Source organism: Ciona intestinalis, chromosome 3 (genome assembly GCF_000224145.3).
Source record: "Ciona intestinalis chromosome 3, KH, whole genome shotgun sequence".
NCBI classification, from domain to species: domain Eukaryota; kingdom Metazoa; phylum Chordata; class Ascidiacea; order Phlebobranchia; family Cionidae; genus Ciona; species Ciona intestinalis.
Genome location: NC_020168.2, coordinates 1,807,057 through 1,820,143, shown reverse-complemented (window position 1 = coordinate 1,820,143; position 13,087 = coordinate 1,807,057). Strand labels below are relative to the sequence as shown.

At 35.8% G+C, this 13,087-nt stretch overlaps 1 protein-coding gene across 1 annotated transcript in view; it reads right to left on the bottom strand.

The window, feature by feature from the left end:
• Nucleotides 1-6,569: 6,569 nt before the first annotated feature.
• The window catches only part of LOC100178522 (BRO1 domain-containing protein BROX-like), an 8,113-nt gene continuing 1,595 nt past the window's right edge, over nucleotides 6,570-13,087 (bottom strand). Inside the window, exons 3-11 of the mRNA XM_002132140.5 lie at nucleotides 11,939-12,044; nucleotides 11,596-11,691; nucleotides 11,311-11,383; nucleotides 10,951-11,056; nucleotides 10,501-10,676; nucleotides 8,176-8,257; nucleotides 7,697-7,847; nucleotides 7,336-7,498; nucleotides 6,570-7,072 (exon numbers count right to left, since the gene is read on the bottom strand). Coding sequence (XP_002132176.3) covers nucleotides 6,980-7,072; nucleotides 7,336-7,498; nucleotides 7,697-7,847; nucleotides 8,176-8,257; nucleotides 10,501-10,676; nucleotides 10,951-11,056; nucleotides 11,311-11,383; nucleotides 11,596-11,691; nucleotides 11,939-12,044 — 1,046 coding nt within the window. The 3' untranslated portion in view covers nucleotides 6,570-6,979. The remainder of the gene's footprint in view (nucleotides 7,073-7,335; nucleotides 7,499-7,696; nucleotides 7,848-8,175; nucleotides 8,258-10,500; nucleotides 10,677-10,950; nucleotides 11,057-11,310; nucleotides 11,384-11,595; nucleotides 11,692-11,938; nucleotides 12,045-13,087) is intronic.

The window sequence follows — 13,087 nt, the reverse complement described above, 5'->3', positions numbered from 1 at the left end:
TATGTTCTTACTAGTGTTTTATGTATTTAGAAAGGTATTTTTATCATTTAATTAATTTGTTTTACACTTATTAACACTTTGTAGTGCTGTTTTGTTCGTTTTTCCGTATTTTTTAATTTAAATAATTACCGCCTCTAGCGGAAAAATTTTTCCGTCTTCTTTGTATAGTCCCATGTCAAAATAACCTAATAAACTTTTCCTATCACATACGTGTGTCAGTCGTCACGGTCTGGGAGGTTTTATTACGTCACTTGCAGCCAGAGCAATAGAAATACCGAGTAGTCCAAACCAAAGTTAGTAGAGACCAAAGTTAGTATAGGTCTATACTAACTTTGGTAGAGACTATAGCAGTGGTTCTTAAACTGGGGGGCGTGTAACACTTGGAAGGGGGGCGCGAAAAAGTATAAAATAAAGTGTTATATGTCTTATTACAGTGGTGTTCAAAAGGCTTAAACACGACGCACGCAAAAGTTAAATTAAAATAGCAAACCTTTAAGTCTGAATTGCTATTATGTCTTAATTAATTGCCAGACAAAACAATCGCTATTATGATGCAATGAATCCCTATTATTTCGTAACAAACAGTCTACCTGCATGGCAAATATAAGGCTAAACTATGACGCAAACGGAACGGTTATTTGATTTCACTTTTGCATTGATCGCGAAAATGTGTTTTACGCAATAATACAGATACAGTCAACCAAGGGGGCGAGGTTTAAAGCATGTCCAATATGTCAGGTTTGGCTGTGGTGGATCATGGCAGAAATTAATTGAACACCACTGTGATAATTTAACAAAAAGGGGGGGCGCAAGTTTGTTGAGATCTTCATTGGGGGGGCGTGCTTCAAAAAGTTTAAGAACCCCTGGACTATAGAGACCAACCCGTTGGCCCAAGATTATAAGACCAACCCGTTGGTTTATTAAACGATTCGGGTAAGAAAAACATTTCGTGTCGATTTAAAGTTTCTTTATTTTTGTTTTTAACCTACCAGTAGTAGGCTATGACTGTATGGGCCAGCGGGTATTAAACTTTTTTGTGTTTTTTACCCTTTTAACAAAAGGTGCTTGTCAGATTTTTTCCAATATGTATTATATAGTCATAGTGGTTATTTATTAAAACGCAAAAACAACTAATTACACCAGTCATAATTAATGCGACGGACGCGCTTGCTTTTTGGTAACGAGTTGTTGGCAACGAGTTTTAATGTCTGGTAAAGTACTGCAATTGGCACATTTTTTGTCTCATAAACTTATTTACACTCTAAATACAAGAAATTTCCTTCAGGGGTAAATTTACCCCAGTTTAAACGCTGATATGAGCAATGGTTCATATGTATTATAGAACCACATTTCTGTTTAAAAGAAAAGAGGTTTTAAACTCTAAACAAATCTGGTTTTACCGGGTTGATATTAAACTCGTCTTAACTGATTTCGTCCTCGCTTAAATAGGTTGAGATAGACAGCAACAATTCCCGCAACATTTTTTGTCGAAAGTAACATTTGGGTCTGTAACTTATTGAGTTTTAACATTTTGTATTATAACCCGATAACCCGGTGGTCTTAGTTAATCAAAGAGTTGTTTCATGAAGATATGGTGACTTGAACACTACACCTTTCTTATCTGTTTATATCAAACTCCCGGTTAGTTATCTATGGTTGGACTTTACTCGGTGTTTCTATATGACTCTGCTTGGGTCTGTAACTTATTGAGTTTTAACATTTTGTATTATAACCCGATAACCCGGTGGTCTTAGTTAATCAAAGAGTTGTTTCATGAAGATATGGTGACTTGAACACTACACCTTTCTTATCTGTTTTATATCAAACTCCCGGTTAGTTATCTATGGTTGGACTTTACTCGGTGTTTCTATATGACTCTGCTTGCAACCACGCTTGATCGACAAGAGATCAGAGCAGGTTGACGACATGGGCCGCAAATACACATTTGCTTACAGTTTGCTTCGTCTAACAAAGTGTCCCGTCTAATTCGTGGTACCACCCGAATACTGTCATGTATTTGGATTTTTGAAATACTGTACAGTATGTGCTTCAGTGTCCCATCTTCCCCCACTGTATACTATAATATGAATCGGTGATCATTCAAAATGAGCATCATATTATAATGCTTCTGTATTATTATGCCATTAAAAAATGTTGTTTCATTCAACACGGAGTTTTAATACTTAACAACAGAGATCGCCTTTGCCGCATACTTTGTTGGAGTGTGGGAATTTGTTGAGTTCACGGTTATCCAATACAATGTATTACATCCTTCTGATGAACTCAGGCCTCGTATACTTTCTTAATTTATCTTCATTTTTTTATTCATGCGTCACGGTCAATTTCGATTATATTGATGCTGAACCTTAATATGTAGTTGGTGCCTTTATAAACCTCGTGCCAGTTGGATACAGGAATGCAAATTTGGACAGCCCTCATTGGTGATCATTGGATGTAGTTCTGTGGGGTAAGAAGGGACACTTTAGCACGTAATATTAAAATTTACTAACCGCATTTTAAACAATTAACAACGATCTATATGGGAGTCGTGAGGATACGGCTTTATATTTCTTCGACTGTTTTTGTTTACCACCAACTTGGTCAAAAAAATAGAATGGAAAGATGTCCCATATTCCCCCACACTACTATATATAAATCACAGATCCTTCAGTCACGAAGCAAACGCTCGAACCAAACTGTACCATGGTGTTTTAAAGCTGCTCAGATGATAGGTTTGTTCAATTCAAATTTCATTACAATAAGAATCTGTTACTGGTTTAATAAAGCTGCGAGAATACAAAGATGTACAACCAAACAGTACAAACTGATTAGGCGGAACTAAGTGTCGCACACAAAGCTAGACACAATGGAATGAAATGAGAAGTGATTTATATACACAGCGATAAATGTTTACAGTGAATGTACAACTTACGGAAAACAACAGTCAAATGCAAAACAACGGGAGGAATTTACAAAACAATAAATAAATAGTATATGTACACTAACTTGAACAAAATGCTTTGTATGAAAACAACACTCGTGGCAATTTGGCAGCATTGTAGATGTTTATAATAAATCAAAACCAACGTTACTTGGCGGTGATGTTTAATTTTCTCGTTAAGTCCGTTCGTCCAATTTCCGTGAGTGCAGTTTCTATTGCATGTTTAATTTCATCCCATTCTCTGTTCGACACTAACTCCGAAGACGCCCAGTACGTGAACACAAATCTCATCTGCGCTCGGCAATCCTCATATTCATCATAGTCCACACTTTGAATTATAACATCGCTGACGCCAAGCTCTCGGGCGACTGCTCGCCATTCATGAGATAGTAAATTTTCACACACAAAGTCAACCAACATAGAGAGAGTGTTCGGTAAACTGGCATACTCGCTCTGTGGTATTCTCAGCTCTGGGTATTCCCCAGCAACAGTTGTGTTGTCCGATACTGCATGCGTGGAATGACCAGATTCCGAGTCATAATCTCCCTCTACACCACTATCAAAATCACTTGTACTTCCATGACAGAACTCACAAGTCCCACTCGGTGTACTTGCTCTGCTTGTCGCATCACTTAAAGATCCTTCATTCCACAGGTCGGACACAGAGCTACAAGAATCGCGTCTTGATCTTACACCTTTATGATTGTCGTTAAAGGTATCAGGCGATTCGCATGGTCTTGTCTTAGGGGTGTAAGGCCGACTGAGTGGGTTTAAGTTTGATTGAACTAGCGTTTGCGGTGGCTGCAGCGCTGATACGTAATGTAAGGATTCTTCCCGAACATGATTTGTACGTATCGGTGTTTCTACGTATGTCTTGAACATGCATCTTAAAGAACTGTTGTCCAAGTACACGCAATGTTGGGGTTGAGTTGTGCGGTAGCAAGGAACATACCTTACTCTTGGTGAAGGAACCACAGTTGTAACTTTAATAAGTTTTCCAGTTTCAAGGTAGCGTACAGGCGACTGTACGTAAGGAAAGAGAACGGGAGACATTACCACACACGGATTCACTGAAGGCCAACCAGGATGAACTGCATTATACCGAGCCATTATTATTCTTACTTTTATTCTTCGTTGGACAATTTGGTTCTTTGGTTTTTAGTATCGACTTGTAGTATATTGTTGTAGTATATTGTTGCTTGTACGTACAACTAACTAAATACAATTGTTTACCGATATAAATTCATCTAAAAAAGTAAATTAATTAATTAATTACGTATGTTAATATTAGTGACGTCATTTGTTGTATGACCTGCCTGTTCTTAACGATTCATCGTTAACATGCAAAATAATGTGACCTCGTGTTAGGTCGTTTTCTTTATTCGATACACGCGATAACACGCGCTGTTTATATACATCCTCATTAGTAGTTAATCCAAATCTGGCAGCAAAACAACTACGCGCCTGCGGCATTATTCATTTCTTACAAAACAAGACAGTTTTCTTGATATCGAGATAAGAAACACTAAACTAACTAATCGAAAATTCCCACTTGAACGCCTACAGCGTGCCTCACTTTTAGACCTCATTGCACAAAGCGCGTCGTATCTCGTGCTATACCACGTGGAACCTACTACGTTTTCCTCTTTGTTTACCAGACGAATGTAATTCTCACACGAAGTCGTCTGGCACGTGCCCCCCCACGCTTACATACAGCACATGTCTATGTGAAACCAGTAACCAATTCTTTTCCGAAATATGACGCCACCACATTTCGTGTGTGTGTGCTCACTAAAAAAGCTCGAGCTAGGCAAGAGTGAAACTAATGTTAAAGCCTTTGTAAGAGAAAGATCTACCTGAAATATTTTAAGAAACACTATTTTAAATTTATGAGAATAAATTTGACCGTTACGAAACTCATTCTAACAACAGTATACATTTTGAGGACAACTTGTTACTTACATTACTCACATAAAACTTATTCACATATCGCAATACTTCGACAAAAATTAAGGAAGAATAAACACTGTACTTTCGTCTAACTAGGAAACCCTCGTAACTGTGAAACGACGAACAACAAACTGCGACAAACTGTAAAAGTTTACGCAATGACGCGTAAGCTTGTGACGTCATGGGAATAGCCCGCGGACCCACCACCTGCCTCGAGTGATTGGATATTGTGATGATATCACATTTTCACGAATCGTACGTCACTTGCGTTTATTATGGTTGTACAGAAATAGCTTGATTCATTCGAATTTAGAAAACTGAATGGTTAAGTATAGCGACAAGGAACAATTCGTACAAGTGGGGAAACCCAAGGACATTCATAACAAATGAAAACTATTTTAACTTAAGTTAAAAGGCATAACGGTATTTGTGAAACTCATTGAATTTACAGACACACCTTACGCCCCATCCCGTTGTTTTTAATCCGGAAACGCAAGGATTCGGTTGCCTTGTATCACAAGCCCCCTTTACCATATTTGGCATATGGTCTTATTCACAAATCAAACTTACGCGCACTGAGACAACAATGAGACTTCAACCTCGTGACTCATCGTCATTGACGTACTGACGTAGCGTTGTATTACAACCCGGAAATCATCGGCTAAATTTGCTGTGAACATTTAATTTTTTTTTGAAATCTCTGCTTATACGCGCTCATCAATTTCTCCACTGAACGATTTAAAATATTTAAGCTGGCTCGTAACTGCTTATGCCATACTACAATTAACGGCGTGTAAGTATCACGATCATCTTATTCATTTGCTTGGCAACGTTGCTAACTTTATTCTACTACGGAGGAACTAATACTCACAATCTAATGAAAGCGAAAGCGTATCGTTTAATCAGTCATATAGGCCTACAATATTTGTTCAATACATGAAACGAAACCATCTTTGATAACGAACTTTTATTGGGCCCAACTGTGGATTATTCAGCGACTAGACATATTTATATAACATTAGCATAAGCCAGTTCAGCGTTTTTCGTATAAACATCTTTTGTTTACAGTGATATTGCGAAAACTCAGCATATTTTATTGCTGACAAACATACGGCGGTCATTACAGTGTCTGGATAGAAGAGAACTACACGGGTAGATACGATACCAACATGTAAACAAAAACAGTTCACACCCATATGTATCGACTCTCCAAACTCACCACGCCCAACGTCATTTCTCCCTCCTATACCTCTGAATTGTGGCGCAACTTTGTTTTGTATCAAATTTCTATTTTACTTTCACATTCTGTAACGAAAATTAAGCTTTCTCTTGAGCAACCATTAGTAGCTGGAAAGCAATTTAATCAAACACACCATATAATAATCCTCAATATCACTATACTTAAAACAGTTCGGCCGATTTTCAGCAGCAGTCAATCGATTAAAGCTTTTGTAATCACCGTCTGTTTCTGACATACCGTCAACTCTTTTTGATTGCCCATTCAAAATATTCACTCCATGGGTTAAATTGTACTAGACAAGCACATTGCGCAATTATCCCCACTGCGTGTGAGAACACCCGGTATTAACTTCCAGGAACTGTCAACAATTCAGTCAATTATTTCCTTTTGGGTCGCTTCTCTTTCGCGGGTTTAATTAAATTTTAATACAACACAACGCAAGCTAGGGCTGATTTAATATTATACTGCAGTAATTCAAATGCCCACGGTACCATATTTACAGTAAGAAGGATAATAAACAATTGATAAAACTGTTCAAAATATACACAAGTAAATAAAATAATGGTACATCACTTACGCTTTTACATATCACACAAGGAAAGAAATAATAGCAGTTTTAATCAATAAAATATCCCCAACTGTGAATAAATTATCGTGATACACGTTACGTGTGTATACGTAATAACGCAATGTACGCACGACTCACAATACGTTAATAACAGAGGGTATTGACGTGACGACTAGCAAGTGCAAAATACTTTACACGCGCGTATTCCATACACGATTATATTGCTTCGTTATTTGAATGAACTGCATACATCGTGATTAATTATATGTAATAGAAATAATCACGAAACAATACATCCATTGTCCTTTGTTACTTTAATGTCAGGTTCTTTTATATTTTGGATTTCGCCTTCTTTTTCTGTTTTTACTTTGGACTGCAAAACAAAAACACATTTAAAAAAAATAACATTGAATGAATTTAATTAACCTATCCTCACTAGGCAGAGAAACTTCGGGAGTTATAACATTCTATTCATCTCTGGAGTTACCACAAGCGCAACTTTGTGGGTGACTGTTAGACAACACATCACACTAACCACTACACTGTGTTAGGGCAGAACACACACGCTCATATAATTGGGAGGCAAAACTAACTACCTCGCTGCACCGTGATTTTCATAGCAAAATTTGAATTTACCTTTTTATTTTGAGCAACGTTCTTACTGATGCTGAAACCGGCATAAACTGCTTTAGTCCAACTTGAACTTAGAAATGGTACAGTGTATGGAGTTGGTTCAACTAATCCATGGGTGGCTTGTAAGGACATATTGGGGGCAACAGGAGGGATTTTGTGATGGTATCTGTAAAATTGGAATGTGTGACTGTGTTCCCTTACATCTTACAACATCATAATGCTAACAAAAATTTTGAATTTTGTTTTTCGAACTGGGAGGAAATCTGGGGCACTAAGCAGGGCTATTTAATTCCGCCACCCATAAAATTTGAATTTATCCACCATTCTAATGGTAAGTGAACATCAAGGATTAATTTGTGCTTACATAAATCCATTCTCTGATTCACTTTTCTTTAACTTTCTTTGTAAATCTTTTTGAAAATTTCTGTAAAACGCATGTTCGTGAGGTCTTATGGTTGATCCTGCTCCTTTGGTTGTGATGTATTCCTTGCATAGTTTGTCTGTTTCTTCAAAAGCTGAAATATGTACATTTGCGTATAAAAATTTTTTATGCAATGGCGTATCAATGAAAAATCAAAATTTGTTTATGTATAGAGTAGACCATGGAGCGATAGAGATGCTGAAATATGATGAAACGGTATCAACAAGTGAAAATGAACCGCTGAAGTAAAACAATTGGCACAATGCATGGAATTTCATTTGAAATACATTCCCAAACTTCCAAGGATTTATTTTATAAGTGAACTGTACAAAATGCATTTCCTGTGTAACAATTTTAAACAAAAATTGACAAAAAAATGATTACAAATACATTATTGAATCTTTATTATAAAAAGATCTTACCTTGATTACTGTCCATTAAACAACGAACTGAATCTCCACATTTCTCATCACTTAGCAATCCACTACCATAATAACATAACGCCTGTAGAAAAAAAAGAACATTTCAAAAAACAATTATAATAAATTTATTTATCACAAAAAAAAAAAATTTTGATCCATATGCCTAGTTGCGTTAATATTCATATCTGTACAACTTATTAATGTGGCATAAATAGAGTTAGTACTACAATGGCCTACTAAAGATACGGCCATGTGTAAGTTGCTTTCACATGTGTTACTTCTGTATTATTATTACACAACTGAACTACGGTAATATCACTCTACATCTCTTCAAGTTTACAAATAAATAATGCACACATTGATGGCTATTATTTGACCAGAACATCTTCGTTCCAAAAATTTATCTTCACTTTAAACAAAGGTCGACACGTCAAAATGTTTTCGAATTCAGATAGTTTTTGTGCTGGGATCTTCCACCGCTTTTGGCAACTTGAAAGAATCGCTGTTTAATTGAGTTGCTTTAAAGCTTACCCATTATCACATAGTTATAACTTTCACCTATTAAATCTGGAACTAAGTAAAATTTTAAATGAATGGTTTGAATTAAAGCAGCAGAAGTTTGATTTGGACAGCAGAATGTGAACAAGAGCATTTCTGTCAGATTGGGATGAAATTTGGTCTTAGAGTTCACAAATTACACATGAATCAGGTACAAAAAAGCTGCCACATCTTGTCTTAAAGTAAGGTAACTTTTGCATGAAGCAATTGTGCTTTCATGGAATAATGCAAGTGCGAGCAAAACAATTTGCTTCTTGTTTTGTGGATAAAGTGATGAGAATGTTGGTTTATTGGTTTTCCTCAAGTTAGCAGCAGTGAGCAATCTAGTCAAACTTTATCATAAATTTTGTGCAGGTCAGCCCATGATATATAACCAGCATCAGCATCACAGTAAATATTTGTTTCTCCAATTTGAAATGAAATTGATGGAGAAAGTTCTTGAAAGAGAAACTTACTGACTTTCATTTTTGTTTTGTTCATTTTTTACAGAGTGAATCATACTGAAAAATGTAATAGTTACATTCTTGAGTACTGGTTTGTGGATAGAAACTGTTTCACCAAAAAATTAGGCAGCAAAACGAACGATAAACTGCAACAATATTTCTTACTCTAAATCCAACATTAGCCACTTCACCGCTACATTGTGATAAATTATTAGATAACCACTTTCCCACGATTTTCTCCTTGGGGCAGATTTTTAGATACATTTCATCTACCAAGAGCACTACATCTTCAGATATTTCACCAGCATTTTTCTGCAAAACCGCCGCCTTGTGGATGTCAATAAAATAATGGGGAAGAGAATTTTTTCCATAAAGGTAGGATCTGTGCAGATGTGTATCCAAGTGCAAGACAGAATCTGATCATAGCTGCAAAATGTGGTGGACATCCTTGTGCTTTGTAATGTTCCTATTCCATTTCCATTTCCTGGAATAGCGATGATTTCCTCAGACTGAAAACTGCCAAGGTATGTCGGAAAATTATCCAATTGAGTAAAACTGGCAATTTTTTTACCCCCGCAGTAAACCATGTTGGCAATGGTACCTGGTTGCAACAGTACTGCAGCTTTACATGCAGATCTTCAACTTTTATCACAAAAAGTATGGTCAAAAATAAATTTCAAGCTTGTAGTACAACACATGATTACCATTTTTTAAAAAAAAGTATGCTTTGGCGGGCAGTTTGGCCAATGAGTACTTGCAGTTAACTGACCAAATTCAGCAACTTTGGTCACGACTTGTACAGGAATTCAATCATCTTCAGCATGAAGGGGAGGCTTTCTGGTTGTTTCTACCGTTGCTAAGCAAGATGCTTTCTATGTAAGGGCTATCTCGGACTGTACAGTGGGGACTGGATTTAATTTATTCCTACATTTCCCAAAGTTTTATTAAAAAAATATTTATCATGCTCTAGACCTCTGTGGTTAAACTAACACAAACATACCATGGTTGAGTTGTATTACACTTTCTTGCACTTGACCACACTTATTACACTTTCTTGCACTTGATTTAATCTTCGAATCTTCCTATCATTCTCTGTACTACAGACAGACAGTACAAACAAACAAAACAAAAAATGCAAGTTGGAAACACGAAACAATAGCAAAACAATGCAAGGCTTGTTAGCTTGGACCATTCAAAAGTTATCAAAACCAACTTATATGGCGGTATTTTTAGTAGGCCATGGCCCATAGTACTACCTTTACCTTGTGTGCAATGGCAATTGGCAAGATGTAAAAAAAATTTGAAAAAATACAAATTGACTTACATATGATTTATAAAACTTTTCTTTCAGTTGAAGATATTTTCTCCATTTTCCAACAATGATTTGGTCTTTTGAGTTGAGCATATGGTCAGCTTGTTGGAAATATTTTGAAGTTTCATTTGCAAGTGCAGCAATCAGGGAATCTTTATGCTTCTTCTCCACCGCTCTTGCAATTGTCACTATAAAATATTTCCTATTATTGTTACTTATGATTTGTGTTTAAACTTTAAACCCAGCGTAGGTCTTAAAATACTAAACAAACTTCACTTGTGAAAGCTACGGGAAGAGCAAGGAGAGGATCTCTCTCTAAAACTTTTACAAATTTATCCAACAGCACTTAATAAAATCACTAAAAAAGTTCTTCAGCGTGAAAAAGTAGCTGTCATTGCAATTTAAACAGCTTAGTTTAGCTTTGAGCTTTCCGGAATTACGACCCTTTTACTAAAATAGTACCTTCTTGAGCTTCTGCCTGACAACACATGATATAACATTCCAACACATTTGGATCTAAATCGGAACATTTCTGAGGTGGATTCTTTAGTTTTCCAGCTTGATTATCCTGCATACACAATTTTACAAATTTGTTATAAACTACTGGAGCACACGTATAATAAAACTAAATCAAATTATCTGAAGTGAATTGCCTGCCATGAACAGTAAGTAAAGTAAGACACAACAACTAGATGTAATAATCCAGTATGCTACAATTGGAAAAACTGATTGCAAGTTAAAAGTTACATACAATACAAGGGGAAGTGTTAAATAAAACACAGAGACAATTAGCATAAGTTTAGACAATAAGATATAAATCACCTTGAACTCTTTGAACATACCAGCAGCTTTCTTCAAGCAGCTGTGTATTTCTTTTGCATCTTCCATTTTTAATCTAAAAATGACAAAAAAAGTATTAGCAATTTCACGGTAAAATATAAATAAAACAAGCCAACAACTATGTTAGACCATAAAATAACGTATATATAGACTGTAATATACTTATATATATATAAACATTACTATTTCTATCATAAGTTATAGAAGTTATTAATATTATGTACGATTAAACATAGCTATAAAAACACGATATTGTTGCAAACATACTCTGGTTGAGCAGCAAGTTTAGCAGCATGTTTGGTGTACCAAAGTGCAACGTTAATCCCCATGTTGACGAAATCAAACTCTGCATCATCTTCAACCCTACAAAGTAGCATTAATACAATCTTAAATTTTCCAGGTTTTATCTTTGTAAGAGATTACTGTTTCCCGCTTATTATTTGTAACATGCATTACATATAGCCATGAAAGAAATACTGCAATACCCCATTATAAAACTAAAAGTAATTTAAAATAGAACCATTTTTTAATTATGTGTCTATTAGCAATATAGAATAAGGTGCATTTATTTAAAGCGTAATTGAAATAAGACTTGTAAATAAATACTTACAATGGAGGTTTGCCAACATATAATGTCTGCGTCCACTTAAACTTAAAGAAGGTTTTTAGAGTTATTGCCATGCCGACAGGTCTTTCATCTTCAGTCTTACTTTTATCTATAGATAAAAAACTGAAAGATCTGGTAGTTTTTAACTTTTTACAGACTTAATTTAAAACAATATACATATATAATATTATACATTATTACTGTCACAAGATGTTTTTTTTACATGTTGTAATTGACTGTTAGCCTTTCTTATGATATAACATCGTATGTTGTTGTGTCGCACTGCCAGAAAACATGGCAGTTAGTTTATTATTATTGAAATGGTTTTGAATGTGAACGATATTTTTTAAATGCATGTTATTTAAATAAGCAGTGCAAAGCAATTCGTACCAAGCAACACACAGAGGGAATCGCGTGCCAAAAATCTGGAACAAGACAAGAGTCACGCGACACCATTCCACTGTTTTTATAGTCGGCAGTTTTTTCATAAAAAACAAATTTTATGTCTACTTAAATGCTAAGTTAACAGCTAGTTTTTAAAAAATTGCATTAATTTACAAGTTATGAATGTTTATAAAATTAAATTTTGTACTGCTAAAAACACCAATCGCGACGACGGACACTGTGACATTGCAATACAATATTTCATTGATGGAAAAAACCTGGACCATCAGTTGTTTATCGTTTATTGTTGCTGTTTTGATGAATAAGATGGTCAGAACTAGTGATGTACCGAAGTTTCGGTTTGCCGAATTTATTCTCATCAGCGATTTTGACAAAGATTCGGTTTTGGCCGAATCGTGCGTAAAGATTCGGCAAAAACCGAACTTTTTCACAGACAATATAGATACGATTAGCAAGAACTTGCGCAATTTGTGAGATAAAAATTAAAGAATATTTGCAACAAATAAGTTTAATTCAATTAATCGTCATGCTTTATAGCAATGCTAATCATTTCGGATACGGTTCTATGGGCTATGGCACACGCGCACTTTGATAAACTTCGTCACATTCGCGACCGAATCTGCTCCCGATCGTCGATAAAGAAACACTCGCTTTTTCTCTCTTAATAGTGCACGCGTCTGCTCCCGATCGTCGATAAAGAAACACTCGCTTTTTCTCTCTAAATAGTGCACGGGTCTGCTCTCGGTC